Below are 15,569 nucleotides of genomic sequence, written 5' to 3' on the forward strand. Positions count from 1 at the left end.
CCTAGAAGGCTTACTAGTAGAGACATTAATTTGCAGGTGTGCTGTCCCAGCCTGGAGCCATGAACTTCAGCTGTGCAGTGGTGAGGGACTCTCTCTGAGATTAGAAGGGAAAGTGAAGGGTGTGGAGCTGAGAAGAGGCAGCCAGCATGCCCCAGGCAGGGACAGGTAGAGGGACACCAGCTACAAAGGAAAAGGAAAGGAGCTGAGGGCAGGGGCATGATGCCTAAACCCAGCCTAGCCTAGACCAGCCCAGTCCAGCCCCATATGTCATGGAAGAAGCTTTGCAGGACAAAGCAATGTTCCTGGATCAGCTGAGCCAGGGACATGGCAAGGGAGGCCAGGCTCATGGGAACCAGAGGAGACAATGACATCAGAGCCATGACATCACCAGCTAACCTCCAGTCAGAGAAGGGATGTCCAGAACTTCATCTCTCATGGAACCACAACTCTGAGCAGTGAGACACCTAACCAGTTTTGCTCCACGCTGCCATGGGCTCCAGGCTTCTCTGCTGTGTGGCCCTTTGTCTCCTGGGAGCAAGTAAGTCCTTGATACAAGTGGGACATCTCTGTGCTATGCCTGACAGTGGCCTGAATCCAAGGCACCATCGGGATCCCTCTTCTGTTCTTTCTCCAGCCCCTGTCCTCTTCTTTCACAGGTGCAGTGGATTCTGGAGTCACTCAAACACCAAGACATCTGATTAAAACAAAAGGACAGCAAGTGACACTGAGATGTTCCCCTATCTCTGGGCACCCCCGTGTATCTTGGTACCAACAGGCACTGGGCCAGGGCCCCCAGTTCTTCTTTCAGTATTACATGGGGAGAGAGAATGGAAAAGGAGACATCCCAGATCGATTCAAAGGGCAGCAGTTCAGTGACTATCGCTCTGAGCTGAATGTGAACATCCTGGAGCTGACGGACTTGGCCCTGTATCTCTGTGCCAGCAGTGCAGCACAGCTCTGCAGAGTCACCCGCATTCTGTGCACAATCCTCCCTGCCCTGGCATGGAGCAACCTCAGAGCCAACAGATCTGTGAGGACCTCGGGACTGCAGCAGGAGAGAAAAACGAATTAGGGCCCTGGAAAGTGCAGCCTCCAGCTCTTCTGCCACTCAGGGACATCAGACAGCAGAGGACAAAAGGATCTGTTCAGAGGATTGTGCTATATCAATAGCTTCACTCCAAAACCACCTTCCACTCCTGGCCCACTATGCTACAGGCTAGAGGAAGAGTTTGTAATTTATAGCTGACACACTCTTTTTTTCAGGGGGGAGAGATTTTGAGGGAACAAAATTGCTCAATAACTGTGTAATCTAGAAGATACAATCACAGGGATTTTCTGTATATAATTTTTGGAGAAGAAAATGAGATTTTGGGAAAGTCTAAGAGAAAATATAATTAAAAATGGTTGAAATAGAGCTACTAGATTATATAAAAACAAAAACAACAACAAAAAAACTGTGCTATTTGTAACCTGATCTCTTTGTTCCCCTGCCTCCCAAAGTCTTCAATACCCAGAACATATACAGCAGGGCCTTACAGCACCTGGCGTCACCCAGCGGATGCTCCCAGGTGAGGACGTGACTACTCAGATTATGTGATGATGGTGTGAGAACCCTGGAATTGATTCTGGCTCCTTCCTTCTTGACTTCTCACTCCAATTTTGCCTCCTGGAGCACAGCCAAGTATTTCCCAAAACACAGATGCGAGCATGCCTTCCCTGATTATAAGCAGGCAGAGGCTCTCCAACTTCCCCATGATAAATTCTGCTTTCCTGGAATAGCTTTCTAGCACTTCACCCCTGTGGAGACCTGAAATTGGCCACCCCAAGATATGTCTCTTTGGCATCAGGATTATTTGAGGCTGATTGCTTTTGATAAACTGGGACAGGCAAGGAGGACTGGAACTTGCCCTTCCTTAGGACACATTTACATTTGTAAGGTAAATCTCTATCTGTAAAAGGTGCCTCCCTCTCTGTACCAGGAAGAAGAAAGGCGATGACCTACTCTTCAAAAACTCTTAAGCAATACCAAAGGCAAGGACTTAAATCTGCATTTTATTGTGCTAGTCTGGTAACCTCCTGTAACTGACTTCCCTCCCCGTCCCAACGTTGGCATCTCCTTAAAGATTAAGCATCTTTCTTTAGGCTGGGAACCGATTTCGGCGCTCATCTGTGACCACCCCCCCCACACCCAGCCTGAGGCAACACACCTGCCACCCCTCGGCGTTCACTGGGACAGCAGACCTATCTGCCGTTTTCATCAAGCGCTGTGCTGACAGAGCAGCCTCCTGACTATTGTAAAAGGGACTTTTCGATCACATGTGAAACACCCCGTTTGGGGGCTATATAACCACTCTGTGCACCCCACTTCTTCGGTGCCCTTTCTTCCTTCAGGCCATGGTTCCTCATAAAGCTTTGTTTAATTTTCTCTCGCTAGTCTGTCTCATGTGAATTGAATTCGTTCTCCAGCCAGACGAACCCACATTTGGGGAGAGGAAATGTCCTCCTCCCCTACACCCCCGAGATTCCATTACCTTCAGAGCATCACTTCTTGGCAGTCTTGGGTTGCATTTTACTCTGTGACCTAAGAGCTCTTGGCCACATTTCCTGTAACACCAATGACTTTTAGATCCTCTACATGTTCTCTTGGTGTTCCCATGGCCTAGATGGCTCTTCCCTTCAACCCAAACACGGCCAGACACTATTCATGTTTCAAGGACTGGCTCAGCCGTGCCTCCCTCTTTGCTTCTCACCCTGACGTTCCACAGTGCTATCCTGTTGATTAGTCTGCTCAGGCTGCTGTAACAAAACACTGCAGGCTGCGTGATTTAAACAACAGACATTTATTTTTCACAGTTTTGGAAGCCAGAAATACAAGATCAAGGAGCTGGAGTTGGTTTCTGGTGAAAACTACTCCTGTTTGAAGATAGCCACCTTCTAGCCGAGGCCTCACATGGTCTCCCTGTGCTCAGCTGTAGAGACAGAAAGGCTCTCTGTGTCGCCTCCTCCAATTATAAAGCATCAGTCCTATCGGGTTAAAATCCCACTCTCATTATGTCATTTAACCTTAATTATCTGCCCAAGACCCTGTCTTCATAGATAGTCACTTTAGGGTTTAGGACTTCAACACCTGAATTTCTAGGGGACACAATTGCATCCACAACTGTATTGCTCCCTTTCTTTTACTTTCATAGGAAAATTGAATATATAATTGATAATCTTTGACATTTGTGAACTGAATAAATTAATGCCCACTGATACAGAGCCATGGAGTATTGTTATTCACTCTTTTCCCTTCACAATAATCTCCTCGTACCTGAAATATAGTGGGTAGTCATTGTGGATAGTCTTGGCTTTCCATCCAACTTCTGCAATGTTCTGAGCAATCATGTTCTCATAGTCAGGACTGACGACCAGTCCTATAAAGGACCCTAATTGTTTCTAAAGCTGGAATCTGCTGATGTTCTTTTGGAATAGAGAAATTGTGTTACGGTAATCTTCATGGTCCTGTGAAGAATTTTCCATCACCAGCCACTACCACATCTTTAGACACCTCTCTTGCTGTCATCAAGGATGTTTCTCAGAAATTAACATGAAAAACTGATAAAGAAAATTGCTGTGCTCGGTAATGAAACCTTAACATCATTGCCAATTAAAGGAAAATTTTGTGTTTGTGTGTGTGTGTGTGTGTGTGTGCATGCGAGTGTGTTTTCTTGTGAAGATACATGAAATGAAAATAGTTCGTCTCTGGGTGGAATTTATTACCAGTCATTGGGCCACTGAGTAGAACTCATCACTCCTTCTGGGGAGTAATAGGAAATGTCAGGCTCAACTGTGTCGACCTTAACTATGGCTACAGGGGTGATTCTTTCAAGATTTTATAAGTTCAAAAATAAATATGTAAAATAGATGAACCTTCTTACAAAACGCACTATCTAAAATTTGGTAATAATTAATTTAAATACACAGTGTGGAAATACATGGATCTGATTAATTGGGAGGAGCTCTGGAGCATAATGTTTCCACACTGGATCCAGTGAGATCATCTGACTATTTATTTTTGTGTCCTGTGTGATTAGGGCTTGTTTTCTCCCCATTAGCATAGCAATTGCAATGGTGCAGCAATTACTTCCTTCTCCATTGAAATGTTGATTCAGACAATCTTTTCCTCCTCAGGCTGGGTTTGGACTTGAAGATCAACCCTAAAGCAGCCAGACTGGGAGAACAATAGAATGGGTGTGGGGTGGAGGATGGGAGGGCTGCAGGGGTGGGTGTTGTGGGGAATTTCTGTTCTTGATTTAGACAGAAGGTGGGAATCCACAAGATTGTGGACCTTCAGCCACGAGGAGGCACTGTGGACTCACAGTCCTTACTGCAAGGCACCCTGGGAGGGTTGACAGAGTGGCCAAGAGGGGACAGTTAGGGGAATTCTTGGTCATGCCTGCATCAGGCTGGGAATTTGAGTTCACTTGGTTCACTGGTCCTGGGACACGGGGAGCTAACAAGCTCCTGTTGACGAAAATAATCCCTAACCAATCTATAAATGAAAATTTGGGAGAGTTTATTCTGAGCTGAAATCTGAGGACCATGGCCCCGGGCCTTTCGTCCCAAAGGAAGAAAGGGCACCAAAGAAATGAGGTATACAGAGTGGTTATATACCCCCACACAGGGTATTTCACATATGATTGAAATGTACCTCCCACAATAGTCACAAGATTGCCCTGTCGGCACAGTGCTTGATGGACACAGCAGGTAGTGGGTCTGCTATCTTGTCAGGCATAGCAGGAGACAAGTCTATTGTCTCGAGCAGGGTGGTCACAGGTGAGCGCAGCAATCAGTTCCCAGCCTAAGGAAAGATGCTTAATCCTTAAGGAAATGCCAACGTTGAGAGGGGGAGGGAAGTTGCACCTTTATCTCAAGGGCCTTTGTTCTTGCCATAGGGAATGGCTAAAGCAGAAATACAATGCATGCTCAAGGCCTTGGTCAGGCCCTTTTGGAAAGACAAGGTCAGGCCGAATTAGGTTTACACCAAATGGCTTTCTCATATTCTCCAATATATCCTATTGCTTGCCATTTTTGGTCACTCCTCACTACCTAGGGAAGTGGAGACCTGCCTTGAACCTCAGTGGCCACCAAGTGGCCATCTCCTGGAGCCTGCACAGGAAGCGGAGGGTGAAGGGGTTGGGGCAGCAAGGGCTGGGTAACTGGTGTCAGGCAGGGGCAGGCAGAGGGAAATCAGGCATGTTGTGGGCTGTGGGGATGGGACTCAATTCACACCCACCCATTGTTGAGGCCTGTGCAGGACAGGATTGGCACGTAGAGTAGTGGACCCTGAGTCCTGCCAAGGAGGATAGTGGGCCAGGGGTGTCTGCAGAGACAGCAACAGCAGAGCAATGATGTCAAAGCTGTGACCTCATAGGCAAATGCTCCTATCAGGGAAACGGGAGGTTGAGACCTTTAGACTCCACCCCTGAGAGGGGAGATATCTTGGGTTCTTGATGCTGCCATGGTCTCCAGGCTCCTCTGCTGTGTGGCTCTTTGTCTCCTGGGAGCAGATGAGTCCTGTACACAGGGTGACAGGCTCTGTTGTGGGTTTCCCATGCCGGAAATAGGAGCCGTCCATGATGGCTGCAACAGGAGGCTGTCCCTGTGCTCTGCCCTCAGCTTCTTTCTATCTCCTCCCAACAGGCCCAGTGGATTCTGGAGTCATCCAAACCCCAAGACACTTGGTCAAAGCAAAAGGACAGCAAACAACACTAAGATGTTCCCTATATCTACACATCTCTCTGTGTACTGGTACCAACAGGCCTTGAGCCAGGGCCCTCAGTTCCTCATTCAGTATTACAGTGGGGAAGAGAGAAAAAGAAGACATTCTGTATTGATTCTAATGGCAACAGTTCAGTGACTATAGATCTGAGCTGAATGTGAGAGTCTTGCAGCTGACGGGCTCTGCCCTGTATCTCTGTGCCAGCAGCTCAGCACAGCCCCACATGATCAGCAGCCTACAGCACAAAAACATTCCTGCCCTAGCTCAGAAAGTGACAACGAGGGTGGCAACTGCCAGCCAGACAGGCTTAGGCCCTCATATATATCAGACAGGTCTTCCCCTGTGTAGGGGAGGAAGACATTTCCTCTACCTAATGTGGGTTCGTCTGGCCAGAGAACGAATTAAATTCACATGAGACAGAATAGCAAGAGAAAATTAAACAAAGCTTTTTGAGGACCATGGCCTGGGGCCTTTCTTCCTGAAGGAAGAAAGGGCACCAAAGAAGTGGGGTGCACAGAGTGGTTATATACCCCCAAACAGGATATTTCACATACGATTGAAATGTCCCTCCCACAATAGTCACAAGATTGCCCTGTGGGCACAGCACTTGATGGACACAGCAGGAGGCAAGTCTATTGTCTTGAGCTGGGTGGTCACAGGTGAGCGCAGCAATCAGTTCCTAGCCTAAGGAAAGATGCTTAATCCTTAAAGAAATGCAAACATTGGGAGGGGGAGTCGATCATGGGAGATTACCACACAAGTACAGTAAACAAAATGCAGATTTAAGTCGTTGCCTTTGGTATTGATTAAGAGTTTCTAGAGACAAGGTCATCTCCCCTTTCTTCTTTCTGGTACAGAGAGGGAGGTGCCTTCACAGATAGAGATTTACCTTACAAATGTAAATGTCTTCTAACAAAGGGCAAGCAAGGTCCACTCCTCAGAGCCTCCTTCCCTGTCCCAGTTTATCAAAAGCATCAGCCTCAAATAATCCTCATGCCAAAGAGACATATCTTGGGGTGGCCAATTCCAGTCCCCACACCTGACACTCTCCCTGCTGCTTCTGTATGTGATGTGTTTTATGTTCACAGAACTCATGCAAAAGTAGTATTATTTTCCATGTTTACATATGTGAGGAGAAGTAACGTTTCTGGGTCTGATATTTCATATTGGGCAGAGGAAAGAATCAAACTCAACACCTGCAGTCCCCTCCCCTAGAACTGTCGCCTCATGGGGCTTCCCTTTTCTAGGGCCAGATTAGCAGGACTGGGAAGGTCATGCATTGTATGTGGTTATCATGACCTGTTTACTGACAACTTCAGGATCACATGAGTTCAAGGCAAAGCATATCCACTGATCCTTCATTGGGACAAAAAAGAAAGACACCATTTCTGTACTATAGCTGCGGCATCAACCTCAGTCATGTGTTATCTTTCACGGGGGCTGTGTGAGTAGGGAGGTTTCCAGATCTGCCTACCCAGCTGCACAGCAAAGGGAATGAGATATTTGCAAGGCACAGTGCATTTTCCTGTACGTGATACAATTATCACAAAGGAACACAAAAAATTGTTATTTCTTCCTTAGTTTCTCTTATTCAACAAACATTTTTGTTCCTTTACTTTGTAGAAGGTATTGTATCACATAAAATAGAAAATTAAAATATATTTGTTTCCTTTGAGAGTTTTAAGGTCTTCATTATTAAATGTATAACATTTACCTTAAACATTTAAAGGTTTCTATGGAAACCTCCTGTCACATAGTGCAAGCTCTGAGTACATTAATGCAAATACATTTCAGTTCTGCTCCAGATAGAAGATTCAGAAAAAAAATCATGCTATTGTTTATTGACAGTTTATCACATGCCAAACAAAAGTCCTTCATTTCTAAAATGTCAATTAATGATCATAGAAAAACCTAAGAGGCAAATGCAATTACGGTTCTCATTTTAAAGATGAGGGAATTTGCCCTTGAGGGAAATAATTTCTCGCAATTAAATAGCTACTAGGATGATGCAGAAGTGGGACTCAGACCCTGCTCTGTCTCCCTCTTAAGCCCCACATTTATAACTCTGCGTTAGAACGCATTTTCACAAAGAGAGATGCCTTCCTTCAAGATCAGGATGCTGTCCCCTATGTCCCTTTTAGACACACTGGCTCTAATTAAATCATTGACAGGGGTCAGTTTACCCAGGAGAGAGTGTGCAGAGAAAGAGCCCTGACCAGGCATCATGGACACCTGGCTCTGATGCCCATTCCAGCACCCGCTGCCAGTCAAGACCTGAGGCCAGTTTCTCGACATGTGAGGCTAAATTTTTTCATGTATGAAATGAGACAAATAATATCTCGCTGTATTAGTTGATATTCTCCAGAGAAACACAACAGAATATAAACATATATACATTCTATCTATTATGAGGAATTAGCTCACACTATTGCGGAGGCTGGTAAGCCCAAAATCTGCAAGCTGAGCTGGTGGTGCTGGAGACCCAGGGAGAGCCCATGTTTAAGTCTGAAGGCTGTTAGGCCATAAGAGCTGATGTTGCAGCTGAAGGCCACCAGCTGGACAAGTCTCTCTCACCTGGGGGAGGATCGGTCTTTTCATTCTATTCCAACTTTAGTTTTTGTCCTTCTTTCCAAGGCCCCAGAGATACCTAGTCACCCAGATCCCAGACATGGGGTTCTGCTAAAGGGAAACCAGCACATTAGAAGGTGACCAAAGGTCCAATACCATGTACTCAGGACCAGCTACATAATTTGCAGAGCACATAGTTCAAATGTTTCTAAGTATTTGAGGATCATGATAGCAGATCATGGAACCAATTGGGTACAGGGTTATTCTAAGTATGGGATTGTGTATGACAAGATACAGCCTATGAGCTCCATGATATTTATTAATTAATTCATGGCAGCCATTCTTGACAAGGAAATATTCCCCATGGAATGGATGTCTCAAATAAAGAACAGAGCATTTTCCACTTACCCTGGAGCCTGCCACCTCTCCCCAAGTATCTCACACATCTGGACTCCTTTGTGCCAGGAGGTCATCTGAAGCGCTGAGCAGCCATCATCTTGCCACAGAGAAAGGTCAGTCACAGTTATGAGGCTGCTCCGTCTGCTGCTGTCTCGCCCCAAACCCGGGAAGCCAGTGCTCCGGTGAACATGAAGGTGCTCTAGCTACAGTGGGCAGGTGTCCCATCTGTTGTGAAATGATAAGAAACAGAGCAAAACAGTTCCTAAAATGCTGATGAGCCTGCCCCTGAGGTCTGGCAACCGGATACCAGGAGAATCATTGTAGGTGGAAGGGCCTCAACAGGATTCTGGTCAGTAAGCAAAGTAGAAATGGACACTTGAAGGAGTATTTGGTACACAAGAGTCAGAAAAGGCATCAGAAAACCATAGGATCCTCCCTAAGATTCAGAACTACAGAGTTATGTGGATATGTAAATCTAGTATATTAATGAAAAATTCTATCACAAGAATAAATATACATAAAGTGAGAAACTGGTTTGCAAAAAGGTTAAGAACTGCTTGTAACGCATGTAACAATTCAGAGAAATGCATGCTTCCCATTCTAAGCTGTTCCTTGTGCATTTATTTTTGATTGGATCTTCTGGGGGAAGGGAGGTGGCCCCTTGTGACAGGTGACTCTGGGGCCCACGCAGGAAGAGTGACATCTCACAATGACTCCCAGGAGAGCTCTGTTCCCCTTTCATCAGCACAGAGACCCAGAAGACCCCTTTGTCTGCCCTGCTCCTGCCATGAGCGGTGGCCTCCTGTGCTGGGTGGTCTTTTGTCTCCTGCAAGCAGGTGAGTCCTGGGCAGGGATTTTCATGAGTGAAAATTTCAAGGTCTCATTGCTAAGCCTTTCTGTTGTGTCTGTAGCATCAGCTTCTTCTCCTTCACCACAGCTCCAGTGAATGCTGGTGTCACTCAGAACCCAAAATTCCAGGTCCTGGGAACAGGACAGAACACGACACTGAGATGTACCCAGGATATGAACCACAACTCTATGTACTGGTATCGACAAGACCTGAGACATGGGCTGAGACTGATCCATTATTCACGTGCTGCTAATGTCACTGAAAAGGGAGATATTCCCGAAGGGTACAGAGTCTCTAGACCAAATACAGAGAACTTCCTCTTCACAGTAGAGTCTGCTACCCCCTCCCAGACATCTGTGTACTTCTGTGCCAGCAGTTACTCCACAGCGCTGCATGGCTGACTCCTCTCTGCACAAAAAGCCAGGGGTAGTCCCTGCACCCTGGGACTTAGCCAGGCTCTTTGCGGACTCCTAGGGCTGGGTCCTTGGTAGCCCCAGGTAGCTTGTGTGTGCAGTGTGAACCCTGGGGTGTACTGAAGTTCTTCTCCAGGGCAATCTCAGCCAGGCCTGGCCCAGACCACAGGCTCTTGGATGGACATGTCTCCACCTTTGGTCTTTGTCTTTCCTCTGTGGATGCCCTGCTAGCTGGGAAGATGCTTCCCTAGCTTGACCACCCTTGTCATGGGGCTGAGTCTGATGCCTCCAGGATGGAAAGTCATTGGGAAGTAGATACATCTAGACTTTCTCATCTCTCCCTGTGCACCTCGTTGCTCTCTCTCTCTAAGGTTCTCCCCCAGCCCCAGCCATCATGTGGTCTCTGCTTCTGCCCACCTTTCCTGACTGGGGCAGTCACCCCACAGGCCCTTCCGGGACTTTCCTCTCTTGACCTCCCAGGCCCCAGCTTGCACAGCTTGCCCTGCTCTCTCTACTCCAGCCACCCTGCTAGTCCTTCCTCTTGTCACATCCCTTCCCATCTCAGAGACTTCAAAGGCTATTTCCTTTGCACTGGACATGGACCCTTCCTCTTTGTAGTGGCTTATTCCTACTCACGCTCCCAGTCAACATCCCACTGTGTGGCCAGACACTTGTGGGTGAACCTGTTTCCCAGGTGAATTGTGGGCATAGTTGGGATGTCTCTGTTCTGTATTTTCCAGGTCTCAGCTACAAAGGTCTCTCTCATGACTGTGGATACCGTCTCCCTCCTACTCAGAAGCAGGGATCTGTCTCCTGCTTTTCTCTCCCTCGTGAGCTTCTGTGATGTTGGTGTTATACCTGGTCAGCATGAGGAGACCAATGGAGACAGGGGATGCAATCTCATCTCTAGGAACATCCCTGGATCCAGTTCTGTTGTACCCGAAGGCAAGCACTCTGGTCTCCCTTTGGGCTCTACAGTCTGAGAAATGTCCTTCATAGATTCATAGTTGATCAGCTCAGAGATCTGATGACAAACCAAAGCTAAATCCTCAGAGCAGAGGGAATAGCCATGCAATTGTGTAATGGCAGCAGGAATCCAGTGCCGGAGAGATGCCTGCTCCCCATGTAGAGACCTGGCTCCAAAACAGGAAAGAGCAGAGAGGGCTAAAGAGCCCCAAACACGTGTGAGACTATTGAAAGACAATTCCTAGGACAATCCTTCCCTCCACTGACCACAATCGGTTCCTAGTAAGCCTGTCTGACCACTTGTCTCACCCAATCAGCTGAGTACCCAGGATATCACATGTTCCAGCATCTTGTAACAACAGGGCAAATAATTAAGATGCCAGCCTCCTTCCTGCAGCACAGTGACCCCCCTCTGGAAATTTGGTCTCTTCAGCAGAGAGCGCTGTCTTCTCCTGGCCAGTTCTAGCCCAGAGGGCATAATTCATGATTAACGTAACTTATTAATCTACGAAAATGAGAACATATGATTTCAAAGAAAAGCACATTAATTTTACTTTGTAAAAGTCAGCACTAAGTAGAAACTGAGTACTTTTGGTCCCAACTAGTCTTAAATTGACTGATGGTAGAACAAATCTTTGATGCAAAGACTTGGGGTCCTAGTGGTTTTCACCTTTCAGTTCCCAGTTCCCCAGAATATTTGAGAGTCAATGAGTCCTCCTGTGTCTGAGATGCTATGAATTTATAAAAGAATGTTTGCTTGTTGAGCAAGCACAGGAGCATTGTTTGTCTAAGCCATTTTGTTAGTTGGTATGGGAATTTCCAATTTAAAATACAACAGGATCTTTTTTTTTTTTTTAAAGATTAGCACTTGAGCTAACAACTGTTGCCAATCTCGTTTTCTTTTTATTCTTCTCTCCAGTACATAGTTGTATATTCTAGTTGTGAGTGCCTCTGGTTGTGCTGTGGGACGTCACCTCAGCATGGCTTTATGAGCAGGGCCATATCTGCGCCCAGGATTCGAACCGGCGAAACCCAGGCCTTCTAAGGAGGAGCGCAGGAACTTAACCACTCAGCCATGGGGTTAGCCCCTAGAGTACGATCTTTAACCTGAATGAAAATAAGGTCTACAAATATAATTCTAATATCTAGGATATTTCTTGATGTTTTGGATTGGGCAAAAAAGGAAAGAAGAGGGGATATCTATAGATTTAGGAATTTATATAATCCCCTTGGAAGAACAGGAAGCAATTGTCCTGACTATATGGCCTTATGGGCTGTAATTTATAGAAAGAGTGTAATTATGCTAAACCCAGAAAATTAGAATTGTATTTTGGAGCTAACACAGGGGCTGCCTTGAGAGCGTTTTCGGAGACTAGGAACCTAAAGGCACTGGTTTATTTCACAGCCCAGAGTACAGTTGACAGTTCTTGGGATCACGTGTTTGGGAGTTAGATTGGAGATGCTGCCAAAAGTAGGGATTCTTGAAGTTCTGCACTCTCCATCCAGGCCTCTCAAGAATGCCACAGATTAACTTCAGACAAATATCCTTACACTATTAAGAACATTAGAGCAAAAACCAATGAGGAAAATTGAGCGGAAACAATAAACATTTGAAATGGACTATCATTTGCCATTACAACATATGAATGCTTGAAAAGTTCAAATGTTTTGTATTCAAATGAATACACAAGGGAATTGAAAGAAGAGCAAGGAAAAAAATATCGTCAAAAAAATCATCTTTCAAAAATGCATCAAATAGAGTGTATAGAAATGATTAATATAATCACTGGAAAAAATGAATATATTTGGAAGAGATTGCCTGATTAATGCTGCTAAGACATCCATGTCTTCCAAAATCATTGGAATAAATGGTGATTTCTTTGCTAATATGGTGTTAGATGCTGTCCTTGTTATTAAATTCACAGATATAGGAGGCCAGCCTGGCTATCCAGTGTATTCCATTATTATTCCAAAAGCCCTTGGGAGAAGTCATATGGAGAGTATGCTCAGCAGTGGCTATGCACTCAACTGTGTGGTGGGATCCCAAGCCATGCCCAAGAGAATAGTTAATGCAAAAATTGCTTGCCTTGACTTCAGCCTGAAGAAAACAAAAATGAAGCTTGGTCTACAGACCCTGAAAAACTGCATCAGATTAGACAGAGAAAATCAGATATCGCCAAGGGGCAAATCCAGAAGATTCTGGAAACTGATGTCAACGTTATTCTAACCACTGACGGAATTGACAATATGTGTCTGAAATATTTTGCAGAGACTGGCACTATAGCAGTTAGAAGAATTTTAAAAAGGGACCTTAAATGCATTGGTAAAGATTCTGGAGTAATTATTCTGTCAACTCTGGCCAGTTTGGAAGGCAAAGAAACTTTTGAAGCCTTAATGTTGAGACAAGCAGGAGAGGTGGTACAGGAGAGAATTCATGATGATGAAGTGATCTTCATCAAAAACACTAAAGCCCATACACCTGCATCAGCTATCTTTTGTGAAGTGAATGATTTCATGTGTGATGAGATGGAGTGCTCTTTACAAGATGTTCTTTGTGTGGTGAAGAGAGTTTTGGCATCAAAAATCTGTGGTTCCATGTGGGGGTGCTGTAGAAGCAGCCTTGCCCATGTATCTTGAAAACTATGCAATCAGCACAGGGTCTCGGGAATAGCTTGCTATTGCAGAGTTGCAAGATCTCTTCTTGCTATTCCTAATGCATTGGCAGTTTATGCTTCCCAAGACTCCATAGATCTGGTTGCAAAGTTAAGAGCTTTTCATAATGAGGTTCAAGTTAACCAAGAATGCAAAAATCTAAAATGGATTAGTCTTGATTTGGTCAATGGAAAACCTTGAGACAACAAACAAGCAGAGGTGTGTGAACCAATCATAGTTAAAACTAAGAGTTTGAAATTTGCAATGGAGGTTGCAATTACTGTTCTTCAAATTGATATTATCAAATTACACCTAGAAAGAAAAGATGATAAGCATGGTGGTTATGAAGATACTGTTCACTAGGGAGTCCTTAACGACTGATCTGATTTCTCTTTCATTTATAATAATGTTAGATGCAATTGGCTTGTACTTTGAATATTACGCATTAAAGTACAATGAGCTATTAGCCTGGGTTCTTGTGAAGTGAGAGATAGTTTCCATCCTCACTTTAGTCCTCTGATTTAATATATTATATAACTTAGTACACTATTAGTTTTTTTAAAAAAATTAAATTCAAGGTTAGTTTAAGCATGGCTGTTAAGCAATTTCATCCTCTTTGAGCACACAGTGCTATTCCCCTCCCACCCCCAACGCTTAGGGCAGCAACAGTACGATGTCCACAGTTTTGCTCCATTGTATATAACAGGGTAACAAGAATCCCACAGCCAGATGCTCCAAAGGATGGCCCAAGGCCATAACCCTTCCTTAATGTTGACCTAAGGGGAAAAAGATGTCATTTATTCTTCTGTGGACATAGGGTTCAAATATTAAACTATTATCTTTCCTCTTAATGTTATAACAGTAAGCTATCCTTTCAAATTCAAATTTTATTTTAACTGTTTAGGAACTGATTTATACTTCTATAACATCCATCCCCACTACTTCCCCTTATTCTTAATTTAAAAGATTTATAATGCCCTGTTTGTGTTGGAAGTAAACTAGTGTAGTCAAGGTTTTTTACCTTGGGAGGCAAAATCAGTGAACTCCCAAGTCTTAGCAGGAACTTAACCTAGTATCCATTGGTTAGTTCATGGCAAATACCTGGGAAATGTTATCTAAATACATATAACTAATTATAGTCTTAAAATTGCACTGTGACTGTTCGTTTGGAAGCTCTCCTCAGGACTGCTTGCTCATGTTTACCTTTCCTGGGTTAAAGCAAGTTCTTTAGCTATTGCAATAGAGAGGGCTGCAAAGCCTACATTGATTTTGAGTACATCAACATCCTCCAGTGACGACCTGCTTTTGCAAACTAAAGGAATGCTTAATGGAATAGAAGTCTAAAAACCTTGGATGGAGTCATTCAAAAAATAATAGTAGAAAAGCTAAACAACAGAGTAGATGCTCCTAAAGATATTATTAATGACATAAAAGACAGATCTGAAGAAATTACCTAGAATGTAGCATGGAAAATTAAATGTGAAACATGACAGACAAGTGAAAGGGCAGGGAAGAAAAATCATGCATAAAATTTTGTTAGATTGTACATAATATTTTATTAGAACTTCCTCTTTTTTTCTTACATATACTTGAAGTTTCAGAGAGAGAAAACAGGGAGACTGAAATAAGGTGATGTAGTATCAGATGTTAACTGAGAATTTTCCAGAGGTGATTAAAGACATAAATCCTCAGATTAAAGAAAAGAATCCAAATGAATCCCCAGTAAGGTTAATAGATATGTCATAGTGAAATTATAGAGCTTGAATGACAAAGTTTTTGAAAGAAGTCATAAAGAAAAGACAAATATCTCCTAAAGAAATAGTTAGACTGAGAGCAATGCTGAAAGTCAAAACGGGGTTAAAAATAACAATTATTGAGCCAGTCCTGATGGTCTAGTGATTAAAGTTTGGTGCTCTCACCCCTTCAGTGGCCCCAGTTCCTTTCCCAGTGGCAGAAC

The 15,569-nt window shown here is 44.3% G+C and overlaps 1 pseudogene and 2 gene segments (V, D, J or C); all 3 read left to right on the forward strand.

Annotated features, from left to right (window-relative positions):
* The first annotated feature begins 489 nt into the window (after positions 1-489).
* LOC124243364 (T cell receptor beta variable 5-5-like) lies at positions 490-1,072 on the forward strand. The segment is given in 2 exon segments: positions 490-538; positions 657-1,072. Coding segments are annotated over 2 exon segments (465 nt in total).
* A 4,431-nt stretch (positions 1,073-5,503) lies between these two features.
* Positions 5,504-9,982, forward strand: LOC124243927 (T cell receptor beta variable 6-1-like). The segment is given in 2 exon segments: positions 5,504-5,561; positions 9,669-9,982. Coding segments are annotated over 2 exon segments (372 nt in total).
* Positions 9,983-12,755: 2,773 nt separating this feature from the next.
* Positions 12,756-13,975, forward strand: LOC124243365 (T-complex protein 1 subunit alpha-like; annotated as a pseudogene).
* The last annotated feature ends 1,594 nt before the right edge of the window (positions 13,976-15,569 follow it).

Source organism: Equus quagga, chromosome 8 (genome assembly GCF_021613505.1).
Source record: "Equus quagga isolate Etosha38 chromosome 8, UCLA_HA_Equagga_1.0, whole genome shotgun sequence".
NCBI lineage: Eukaryota > Metazoa > Chordata > Mammalia > Perissodactyla > Equidae > Equus > Equus quagga.